Here is a 12,207-nt window from a genome sequence, read left to right on the forward strand (position 1 = left end):
AAGAAGTTAATAGGGAGAAAAAGGAAAGCTTTTAAGAAATACAAGTCAGAGGGGACAGTAGCTGCGTTTAATGATTATAAACACTATAACAAGTGTTGTAAAACAGCAATCCGGAAGGCAAAGATAGAAAATGAGGAGCGCATCGCGGCCGAGGCCAAGACTAACCCCAAAAAGTTTTTTAAGTATATTAATAGTAAAAAGATGCAGGTTGAGGGTGTGGCCCCATTGAGTTATAATAACAATATGGTTACAGCGGATACAGAAAAGGCAGATGTGCTTAACCAGTTCTTTTCTTCTGTGTATACAGTAGAGGATCCAGTGGGACAAGTCCCACCCAATAGCTGCACTGTTGCCTCAGCTCCAACTACACAGTGGTTGGCACAGGATATGGTGCTTAAAGGGTTACACACGATAAATGTAAACAAGGCACCTGGGCCAGATGGAATACACCCTCGGGTACTGAGAGAGCTAGGGGCAGAATTGCAGTGGCCCCTGTTTCTGATATTCTCAGACTCTCTTTCATCAGGTATGGTACCTAGGGATTGGAAGAAGGCGAATGTCATTCCCATATTTAAAAAGGGAGTAAGATCTCAGCCTGGCAATTATAGGCCTGTAAGTTTGACATCCGTGGTGGGCAAGTTATTTGAAGGCTTGTTAAGGGATCACATTCAAAATTATGTAGTGGAGAATGCCATTATGAGCAGTAATCAGCATGGCTTTATGAAGGACAGGTCATGTCAGACCAATTTAATTGCTTTTTATGATGAGGTAAGTAAGAAGCTGGACAGTGGGGATGCAGTAGATTTAATCTATTTGGATTTTGCGAAAGCATTTGATACCGTTCCCCACAAACGACTGCTTTCTAAGCTAAGGTCTATTGGTCTTAGTGAAGCCGTTTGCACATGGATAGAAAACTGGCTACAGGATCGGGTACAGAGGGTGGTTGTTAATGGTACATTCTCTACTTGGAATAAGGTCCTCAGTGGGGTTCCTCAGGGTTCTGTACTGGGTCCACTTTTGTTTAATTTGTTCATAAATGACTTAGGGGAGGGTATTATGAGTAATGTATCAGTGTTTGCAGATGACACAAAACTCTGCAGACCAGTCAATTCTATCCAGGATGTGACATCCCTGCAGCAGGATCTTGACCAACTGGCAATCTGGGCAGCTAAGTGGCAGATGAGATTTAATGTGGATAAATGTAAGGTCATGCACCTGGGATGTAAAAATATGCAAGCCACTTATACCCTTAATGGGACTGCACTAGGCAAATCCATAATGGAGAAGGACCTTGGAGTCCTTGTAGATAATAAACTTGGCTGTAGCAAGCAATGCCAGGCAGCAGCTGCAAGGGCAAACAAGGTTTTGAGCTGTATTAAAAGGGGTATAGATTCACGGGAGGAGGGGGTTATTCTTCCCCTTTACAGAGCGCTGGTAAGGCCCCATCTAGAATATGCTGTTCAGTTTTGGTCTCCAGTGCTCAAACGGGACATTACTGAGTTAGAGAGGGTCCAGAGAAGGGCAACTAAGCTGGTAAAGGGTATGGAAAGTTTCAGTTATGAAGAAAGACTGGCCAAGTTGGGTCTGTTTACACTGGAGAAGAGGCGCTTAAGAGGTGACATGATAACTATGTATAAATATATAAAGGGATCATATAATAACCTTTCTAATGTTTTATTTACCAGTAGGTCCTTCCAACGGACACGAGGGCACCCACTCCGTTTAGAAGAAGGGAGGTTCCATTTAAACATTCGGAAAGGATTTTTTACAGTGAGAGCTGTGAGGTTCTGGAATTCCCTCCCCGAATCAGTCGTGCTGGCTGATACATTATATAACTTTAAGAAGGGGCTGGATGGATTCTTAGCAAGTGAGGGAATACAGGGTTATGGGAGATAGCTCTTAGTACTAGTTGATCCAGGGACTGGTCCGATTGCCATCTTGGAGTCAGGAAGGAATTTTTTCCCCTCTGTGGCAAATTAGAGAGGCTTCAGATGGGGTTTTTTGCCTTCCTCTGGATCAACTAGTAGTTAGGCAGGTTATATATAGGCATTATGGTTGAACTTGATGGACGTATGTCTTTTTTCAACCCAACTTACTATGTTACTATGTTACTATGTCTGTACTTTAGATGTACTATAATGCCCATCAATAACGCAATGCAAAATTAAGCATACATTTGCAAAAAAAAATATTATTATTATTAGTAGTAGTAGTATTTGGAGCCATTTTTCTTTACCTTGCAACATGCAGAATTTCATGTGGGTTCAGTGCTTCACCATGGTACTGTACAGGCACCCTAGGAAAGAATGGTAAAGTGTTTCAATATGATGGAAATTCATAAAAAAAAAAGACACCGTTCGGAAACACTGATCAAAACTGATCAAAGGTTTGTGAACATTTTTATGCGATTATCAGATATTTAAACGCATTCAGCTTCATTAGTAAAGACCACACAATATGCAGGGCTACAACCAACTGTAACAGCCTGGACTGCTAAAGGAAGCCCAATGAATTGTGAGGAGTGGGGTGACAGCATTCCTGATAAAACACTAGTGGGGGGGATTATAAAGCTGTGCTGAGCTGGACATACAGAAGCTGCTTACCTTGTGCTTAATTCTGGAGGGGGGAGGAAAGTTTTAAGCTGTGTAGCATCCCATTGTAAACTCTGCAGTCACCAACATAGCAGCTCTAAGACCTCTCCAAAACTTTTGTTGGACAGTGGACTTTAAGGTGTTTCCTTACATGCCCCAATTTTTTAAAACCAAGAATGCTAAAAGTCCATCCAGTTCATCACAATAGTCTTTGATATTGCACTTATTCAAGAAGTCATCAAAGCCAATCCTTAATGCTTTTGCCACAAGGGGCATATTCTCAGCAAGCCGAAAAACGCTTGCCGAGAATACGCCCCACTACTGTAAATTCGGCGTACCTTTTGCCTGCACCTGAATGAATGGAATACGCTCGGGTGCAGGCACATGTAGTCGATATCCGCCGAAAACCATAAGACCTCACATTTTTGGTGGATATTGGCTGCATGTGCCTGCACCCGAACGTATTCAGGTTATTCGGGTGCAGGCACAGGTAGTGGCATTTTGAGTGTATGGAGCATATGCTCGGCAATCGTTTTCCGGCTTGCCGTAAATATGCTCCATACGTTCCGTGTAGCATTAGTCAAAGGCTTTAATTCTAGAATCTGCTATCACAACATCACCGGGCAAGGCATTCTACCTCACTGCCCTCACCGTCGTTACAGTTAAGAACCACTTTTGCTGTTTCAAATTTAAAGGGATGGACTCTTGTCCTTTGATCTTTTCTATTGAAAAAAGACCCCCTGCTATCTGTCTTTAATGTTCTGTAAGGAACATTTTTAAGCCTGTTTTTGCCAATGCAATCATCATGGCACCTTCTTCTTAATTGTATATGATAAATTGAAAGGAAATGTACACACAAAATGAATGCTCTGCGTACATAGCTAGATGTGTTTCTATACTTGTCTGTTTAACGAGAAATAAATAGAAACGTAGAAACATTTATTAGCAAAAAATCAAATAGGAAAAAAAAAACTGGGAACAACTTTGTTTGCTTGACTTGTGTGCTCTCTTGTGGTTAGTTTGTACTATAGCATCTTTTAAATTGAGCACAGAATGAAACTACGGCATTAAATCTGTAAATATGTAAAAGCCAAAGACAAAGAGAAGGTGAGCTACATTATGAAAGAGCCACCAGACAGTACGCTGACTCAACCTCACACTCCATAGATACTGCCCCCCCTCTGCTAGGAATTCTGGAAATGATAGGTAGTCATTATAACTGCACTTATTGCAGTTAAGAGTGAACTTCTGCTTTAAAAAAAACAGAACAGGAGGGGCCACCATCTAGATTCATCCGTGAGCCTGAAGTAGATCTACAACTAATTTCTTAAGAATAGTCAGAATTTCTGAAGAACTTGCCTTTATTAGGATATAATTTAGGTAGACGCCATCTTGATGTCATGCAATGGAAGAGCTACCAGAATAGGAGCCAATATCTTTTTATGGCTACTAGCACACAATATATAAATATAAGTATATGCTTCCGTGGGTGACAAATCTCCTGAAAATGCCTAACCTTCGGATCACTACGGAGTAAAACTCATTGCGGTGATCCAGCTTAATAGCAGAAAAATGCCTTAAATCGCATTTTCTTACAAATAAACCAGATCGTTGGTAATAATGTCTTACCTGGGACAATCCCAGTGTTAAAAAGCCATAATTAACATTGGGATTTAATACCCCATAAAAGGCCAGGACCAGTAACCCTTAGCAGCAAAAAAGAGTTTTTTTATAAGTGACCAGTAAAAATCACCTGCTGCCATGGGTTACTGCACCTGGGCAAACTTAGTGCCTTTCAGTACATAACCCATACAGTATGTCTTTGTTTCTGTTCTCTGTTTCTTCATTTTGGGAGCTCTCTGGATCACTGAAAACTGGAGTGGTCACTGAAGCCCAGGCACATGTGGACTGGATACTTTGGCTTATTAGTTTATCAGTCATTTTGTCCAACTTATCAGCCATGCATTTGTCAAAGGAAGTTAATTTATCCAATCCATCAACTGTGTAAACTGAAGAGCAGTAGAAGGACCAGCCATCTGATCAAAACAGTTTTAGCAAAACTTTCTTTGTCTTTCTTCACCTATCTTTCTTATTTAGTTTTCTATCAAGATTTGGCTCCCCCCAGGAATATTGTATTAAACAACTTATTTTTGAAGAATCTGTTTGAAATCCACAGAGGTTACAGCACTCCATACAAATGACACTTTTTAATTTTGGAAAACACAAGGAATAGTACTGAGAAAAAAAATTACATCTGTAATCTGTAAGGGCCTTTCACCTTGTGTTCCCCTGCAGTAAAATTCTACCCAGTTCCACCGCAGGGGGGCACAGGAAGAAATGCAATCCAACTTGATTTGTAACACCAGCGTTCGGTGCTTACATGTGCCTGTGTTAGAACAGCCCCGTAACAAAGAATGGGAGGCGTTTCTCCCTGCGCTCCCCTGCAATGGAACGCAGGAAAACGAATTGGAGTAAAATTACATACTTTAAAAAGGCTCTTACAGATGTTTTATTGCACATTTGAAGTGCAGATCTGTGCAAGGGATAATTGATTATTATATTGATGAATTATATTATGATAACAGTGTTCAGCATTTTAGTATATTTCCAAATATTTTTACACATTAAAACCCCCTTCTGTATTCCAAATACTAATCTAACTGTATTTATTGTTTTAAACATTATTAAAGAAAAAGCATTGAGCCTCCAGCTATTGCTGAACTATAACTCAAAACATTCTAATTTCTGTAGTTATGCTATCATGGCAAATAGCTTAACCTTGAAACATCACACTTAGGGGCTGATTTACTAACCCACGAATCCGACCCGAATTGGAAAAGTTCCGACTTGAAAACGAACATTTTGCGACTTTTTCGTATTTGTTGCGATTTTTTCGGCTTCTTTACGAATTTTTCGTTACCAATACGATTTTTGCGTAAAAACGCGAGTTTTTCGTAGCCATTACGAAAGTTGCGTAAAAAGTTGCGCTTTTTTCGTAGCGTTAAAACTTACGCAAAAAGTTGCGCCTTTTTCGTAGCGTTAAAACTTAAATGGTGCAAAGTTTCGCGTAAGTTTTAACGCTACGAAAAAAGCGCAACTTTTTGCGCAAGTTTTAACACTACGAAAAATCGCCAGATTTTACGCAACTTTCGTAATGGCTACGAAAAACTCGCGTTGTTACGCAAAAATCGTATTGGTAACGAAAAATTCGTAAAGAAGCCAAAAAAATTGCAAAGAATACGAAAAAAATCGCAAAATACCGATCATTACGAAAAAAACGCAATCTGACTCATTTCGACCCGTTCGTGGGTTAGTAAATGTGCCCCTTAGTAACTAGGCCCAGACCATGTTCTGCTAATGTCAGACGAGGTGAATGGCGTATATTTTCGGCAAGCGGAAAAGCGCTTGCCGAAAATAGGGGTGAGATACTCTTGGGTGCAGGCACATGTAGCCGAAATACGCATAAAAACATGAGACTTTGCATTCTCTCACGTTTTTATGCGTATTTCGGCTACATGTACCTGCACCCAAGCGTATCTCATTCATTCCGGTGCAGGCACAGGCAGGAAGCAGATGACGCTTTTCTGCTTGCCGAAAATATATGCCAGACACCTCGTCTGACATTAGCCTTATGCCTTACTCCACCTGAGCCCAGAATAAATGCAGGGAACTTTCAGAAAATACAGGATTTCTGGACAGTCTCTGGACTTCTAGACTCAATCATTTTGTTTGTAAGGATTTTTATAGTATCTAATCTAGCTTGATGATATAATTCTTTCACATGTACCAGAATACTAAAGTTTCTTGCTGGTTACATTATATTTTATACCCACAGTATAACCATATTTTCCTTTTTTTGGCCTTCTGAGGCCACTTATACAAGTACATTATTTTACCACATGGCCAAGCAAGAGTCAGTTGATTTAAGTCTGCTTTATGAATCTGTATCTGTGGGATCAGCCACACATAGCAACACACAACTGAACTGAATGTCCATTTCTGTGGTTACAGACCCACAGAACATACTGCAGTGTATATCAGCTCATATCGATACAGACCCATAAAGCAGACTTACTGATTATTTTGCTTTTGTTTTGCCATGTGGTGGAGTGCTAAAAAAAATATCTATCACATACCAAACAAATAAAAAAAAAAAAGCCTGACTTTGCTAGCTCATGTTCTATTGCAGTAAAACAGATTAAAAAAAGACACCTCAAGAGAATGCAAAAGTAAACGCCCATGTGTAAGGGTCGTAACAAGCAATATGTAGTTTAATGAGGCTCAAACCAGTGCATAGGGAATCCTAAATGGGGCACAGGTGAGAAAATATGAGACAACTAGTTTTACCCTTTTGCTACAGTATTTCACTGTTAACCCTTGCTACTAGCAACTAACAAAACTGGTTGTGTCAAATGTACATAGGCTGTCAAAAACAAGTGAAAGGCTTTTATCTTGCTTTTAAGTCTTAATGGATAGTTTGCTTATCTACCATTTTTGGGCATCCATCTTCCATTTCTAATAAGGGCTTTTTACACACAAACTTTTGTTCATGCATTCCCTTGTGGTGGTTTTTTATTTCACTGCAGAGAACACGAGTTAACGTAGGCATGTATTTGTACTGCACCACTGGGAACAGCTGCAGGTGGGACACTTAAAGCTGCATTCCACCTGTGTTCAGTAGACTGGAATTGGAGTAAGCAATATTTTGGGAGCTAAACTGGACAAAGTCAAATTCACAAAAGCCTTAGAGCTCTTACACACAAGTGTTTAAAATGCATGCTGTGCATGTAAAACACATAAGGCTGAAGTATGACTATTGACCAAGATGAAGTAGGTGTAAGTTTTTTGGTTTTATTAAAGCTATGTTGTTTGGGTTAATAAAGTCACATTAAGAAATATTGATTTAAACTGGCAACATTGCTTTACACCAACCAACAATATTGCTTTACAAAAAAAATTTGGTATAGGGTGGCATAAAAAGAAAAACGTCTGTATACAGTTAGTGCACACAAATTAAACAGGGCTGCCACCTGGTCATTATCTTACTGGGCCACAGGGGTGTAACCAAAAACAAAAGCCAGTCATGTGGCTGCAAGGGAGCTCAGGAGTGTAGAGGGTCCAATGAGACCCAGTTAATTAACTTTATATAAAATAAAAAAAACTTATTTTAGGGCCCCCAAAACTTATAGAAGTTGATGTAACCAGCAAGAGATCATGTAAATTTAATGCTAGGGTGTTCCAGAAAAAATTTAAACCAAATTTTATCATACTTTATTTACTTCACCATTGTGAACAACCCTCAGTAGCAGAAAAGTGCAGTAACCCATAGCAACCATTCAGCCTATAGCTGATATATCTCACAAGCAGTAAGACAGATCCAAACTATACTCTGGTTACTACACATATGTCAGGGAATAAGCCCTATGAGCAGGCCCTGAGAGCGCTCAGCAATACAAACAGGTGTAGCTGTGGAAAGCCCTCCTTTAATTTAATAATAAACACTCCTCCCGTCAGCAGTAGCTGTGCGTTTGTGTGTTTTTTTCCCAGTATAATCCGACAGCCGCTAGTTCCTTGACTGCCTCCCCCACCTCCACAGGTGGTAACTCCCCAGCCGCAGTGACAGGTTATATAAGGCGGCTCCGGAGGGCCGCTTTTCCCCAGTAAAGAATCTGCTGCGTGGATGTCGAGGTCAGGGGGTAGCCAGTTACCTACACACAGGCCGTCATGCACAAGGGCTGGAAGAAATACTTTGGCCAGAAATCTCTAAATGAAGTGACCATGGACGATTACTTGGCCAGCCTGGGGCTGTACAGAAAACTTACTGCTAAGGACGCGTCGTGCCTATTCCGAGCTGTGTCTGAGCAGGTCAGGATGGAAAGGGGGCACTAAGGGGGTTGCTGGCATTCAATGGCGCTCTAGAGTTTATTGGGGCTGGATGTTGTCTGACCTATGTGATATAGAAGTAGCAGTCAAAATGCCTAGCACTGGCCCCTAGAGTCAAATCATTGCTCCACTCACCTCTTGCTTCTGTAGCCCAATACACTGACACCACCTACTTTCTTAAAGGGCCCATTTACCTTTAGGTTAACTTTTATAGTATTATAAAGTCTCCTGTTAGCAACTTTTCTATTGGTCTTCATTTTTTTTTTGTAGTTTTTAAATTACACGCCTTCCTCTCTTCTCTGTTTAAAATGCTGTTAGTTGGGGGTTTATGGCCCTACCAAAAAAAATATTATATTGTTTATTTTTATTACTTATATTTCTATTCAGCCCTCCTTTTCATCTTCTAGACCATTGTTGAAACCACCGTCTGGTGGTGGGGTCATTGGGACCCTAGCAACTGGATAAGTTATAAACTGCAAAATATAGTTTCAAATATTCTAGAAGCATACCATAGTTCAGGCAAGGCTTCTATTCAATTTACACTAGATTTTGTTGTACTTTTGTTGTATTTGACCAGAAAAAAACCCAAAACGTTTTCAAATACAACAAAAGTAAAACAAAATCTAGTGTAAATTGAATAGAAGCCTTGCCTGAACTATGGTATGCTTCTAGAATATTTGAAACTATATATTGCAGGGTAATTATTCATGGCAAAATAGGACTATGTAGTAGATGGCAGTACACTTTACAGTTGTTTAAATATCTTGAGTAGCCCTAGATTTATATGTTGAACTTTCTTATTTTCATTTATTTAGCAGCTGCTAACTGAAGGAAAGCTTTTGTGGGGTCCAGATAGTCACTTGTACATGAGCAGTAGTACGTGGGAATAAGAGGTCTAGTATGGCAATTAGGGTTGCCATCTGGTTAGTAACTTACAGGCCCAGTCCAAAAATGATACCTAATGCCAATGTTAATAGGAAATGGCAATATAGGAAGGCCCTGCAATTACAAAACAGAGCCCTCTTTGTCCCCTCCAGCTTTTTTGCTTATTCAGTAATGCTCCTTATTGTTCTACATGGAAATTTGTGACTGATATTCACAACAACCTTAAAGGCACAGTAAACTTTTTGTTTTTCAACTATATCCTTGATGTACAGTTAATCCTGTTGGCAAGGGTTATTCTGCTAAGGAAGTGTCATTTATATAGTTAATTTGCCCCCCCTATTGAAAATTAGAAGGGTATTGCCGGTCGCAAAGAGTTCCATGCCCCTATAATTGCTGTTATACAGTATAGGTCATGGAACTCCAAGGTGACTTCTTATATCCTCATATTTTACAAAAGGGGGTACATTGTTTATTATAATACACATGTTTCAGTGAGACATGTGACAGAAATTATCTCACTAAGCACAGTTTATAAGGATATCATTTACAGGCTCATTATATGCACATTTGTGGTTATTTAAATGGTTGGGAGTGAAAGCAGTAATGATAGCTCTGAAGCAGTAACCTTGTTACAGAAATGAAAAGTGCCCACATGTTGCTGGCATTGTTGTACCAAATTCATTTTTTTTCTTTATGAAGTATTTTTCAGACATGGGTACAGGTATGGGATCCCTTATCTGGAAACGTGTTATCCAGAAAGTTCCAAATTACGGAAAGGCCATCTGCCATAAACTCCATTATAAGCAATGTACCTTGTACTTGATCCCAACTAAGATATAATTAATTCTCATTGCAGGCAAAAAACCATCCTATTGGGTTTATTCGATATTTAAATTATTTTTAGCAGACTTAAGTTATGGAGATCCAAATTACGGAAAGATCCCTCATCCGGAAAACCCCAGGTCCCGAGCATTCTGGATAAGAGGTCCCATACCTGTATTAGTCAATGTAAAAGGCATATATTGAGATTTAAAAAATCAATGGTTGTCGTGTTTTGCATAAGTATTCACCCCTTTGGACTTTTTGATATTTTAATACAACCTTAAATTAAAATGCACTTAATACGTATGTTTAACAAAACTTTGTATTGCAATGCAAAACTAAAACACAACAGCTGATATGGTTGGTTGCCACCTTAACGCTTGTTAGAACTACCTTTGGCTTCGATTAGAGGTGCAAGTCTTCTGAGGTAAGTCTCTAACAGCTTTGCAAATCTATATCCAAGCTTCGTGAGGTTGAATAGGGTAATGGATTGGTGATAATACATTTTTAAATTTTGGCAAATGTTTTTGATCAAATTGGACTTTGGCTGATTCATTCTAAGACATTGAGGTACATACCAGTGCAGCTTTGCCTGTGTGTTGAGTCTGTATTCTGGAAAGTGAAGCTCTGACCCAGTCTCCGGTCTCTTGCAGAATAGTCACTGCAGAAGAAAAGCATTGCTATAACATGATGTTTTGCCATTAGAACACCATGTTCTTAGTGAGCAGTATTGACTGTCTGCCACACAGATCCTAGAGTGTGAAGGACAAAAAGTTTCGTTTTGGAACTTTTGTTCCACTTCACTCCAAATGGGGGGTATTATGCCCTTTTTTAATGGTTTAATAGCAACATGGATCATTTCCCCTATTTAATCTGTGGATTTCTTTAGTTTCTTTATAGTTATTTGGCTAGTTTTCTGACTAACCTTGCCTGGTCACTGAGATTTGATTAACATCCTTTACTAGGTAGACTTGCTTAGAGTTCTGCCATATTTGTTCCATTTTTTTTTAAGAGGGGAACTCCAGCTTCTGAACCAAAATTTGTCCCACACAACACAGAAACCCATAATATACCTGTAATTTGTTCCATCAAATAGTATGAATTAATACCATTTGTGTGTCGAAGTCCAGCTCCAAAACAGTCCTTCTCTTTCTGCATCATTTGAAATCAATTACAAATTGTAACAACTTATCCACAGCTTACAGAAGGGGTCTCCAACCTTTTATACATGGGAGCCACATTCAAATGAAAAAAGTTGCTCGGGGGTTACCTAATAAGAGCTGTAATTGGATATTTGGTAGCCCCTATCTGGACTGGCCGCCTGCAGGAGGCCCTGTTTGGCAATACACTGGGTTTTTATGCAACCAAAACCTTCAAATCAGGAGTTTAAAAATAACCACCTACTTTGAGGTCACTGGGATCAACATTGAAGTGGACTGTTCTACTAGTTTAATAGTTTAGAACAGTGATCCCCAATCAGTGGCCTGTGAGCAACATGTTGCTCACCAGTCCCTTGGATGTTGCTCCCAGTGGCCTCAAAGCAGGTGCTTATTTTTGGTTGCATAAAAACCAGGTGTACTGCCACACATAGCCTCATTTAGGCTGCCAGTCCATAGAGGGGCAGCCTAATTGCCAATCAGAGCCCCTATTTGTAACCACAAGAACATTTTCCATGCTTGTGTTGCTTTCCAACTCTTTTGAATGTGGCTCTTGGGTAAAAAAAAAAAAAAAGAGAGAGAGAGAGAGAAAATTATATATATATATATATATATATATATATATATATATATATATTGACCCTCTGGCTGTAATAATGTCTCTCTAATGTTTCTTTTATATACATGGTAAATGTACTGTAGCTTGCTCAGTTTTATAAATATAAAAAAGAAAAGTGGCAGATACATTTTCCATTGATTTAACCATATAGCCATGATCTGTACTGGTTGCACAATAAAAGTAAAATATTTTTTCTAAGGCTTGAATATTAGCAGCCCCCTAATATATATTTTAAAAGCAACCTAAAAAG

General features: G+C 39.3%; 2 protein-coding genes across 7 annotated transcripts in view; one reads left to right on the top strand and one right to left on the bottom strand.

The window, feature by feature from the left end:
* The window catches only part of sertm2 (serine rich and transmembrane domain containing 2), a 62,900-nt gene extending 54,332 nt beyond the window's left edge, over positions 1–8,568 (bottom strand). For 4 of the 5 annotated variants that reach the window (XM_031891351.1, XM_031891350.1, XM_031891348.1 and 1 more), the window contains exons 1-2: positions 8,414–8,548; positions 2,237–2,296 (exon numbers count right to left, since the gene is read on the bottom strand). The gene's annotated coding sequence lies outside the window, so the exon portion shown is untranslated. Of the gene's footprint in view, positions 1–2,236; positions 2,297–8,413 lie in introns of all 5 variants that reach the window. The other variant, XR_004219756.1, reaches the window with a different exon arrangement.
* alg13 (ALG13 UDP-N-acetylglucosaminyltransferase subunit) overlaps positions 8,076–12,207 on the top strand; it is a 55,777-nt gene continuing 51,645 nt past the window's right edge. The window contains exon 1 of one of the 2 annotated variants that reach the window (XM_004916844.4): positions 8,076–8,456. In XM_004916844.4, coding sequence (XP_004916901.1) covers positions 8,316–8,456 — 141 coding nt within the window. In that variant the 5' untranslated portion in view covers positions 8,076–8,315. The remainder of the gene's footprint in view (positions 8,457–12,207) is intronic. The other variant, XM_002938789.5, reaches the window with a different exon arrangement.

Source organism: Xenopus tropicalis, chromosome 8 (genome assembly GCF_000004195.4).
Source record: "Xenopus tropicalis strain Nigerian chromosome 8, UCB_Xtro_10.0, whole genome shotgun sequence".
Lineage (NCBI taxonomy): Eukaryota > Metazoa > Chordata > Amphibia > Anura > Pipidae > Xenopus > Xenopus tropicalis.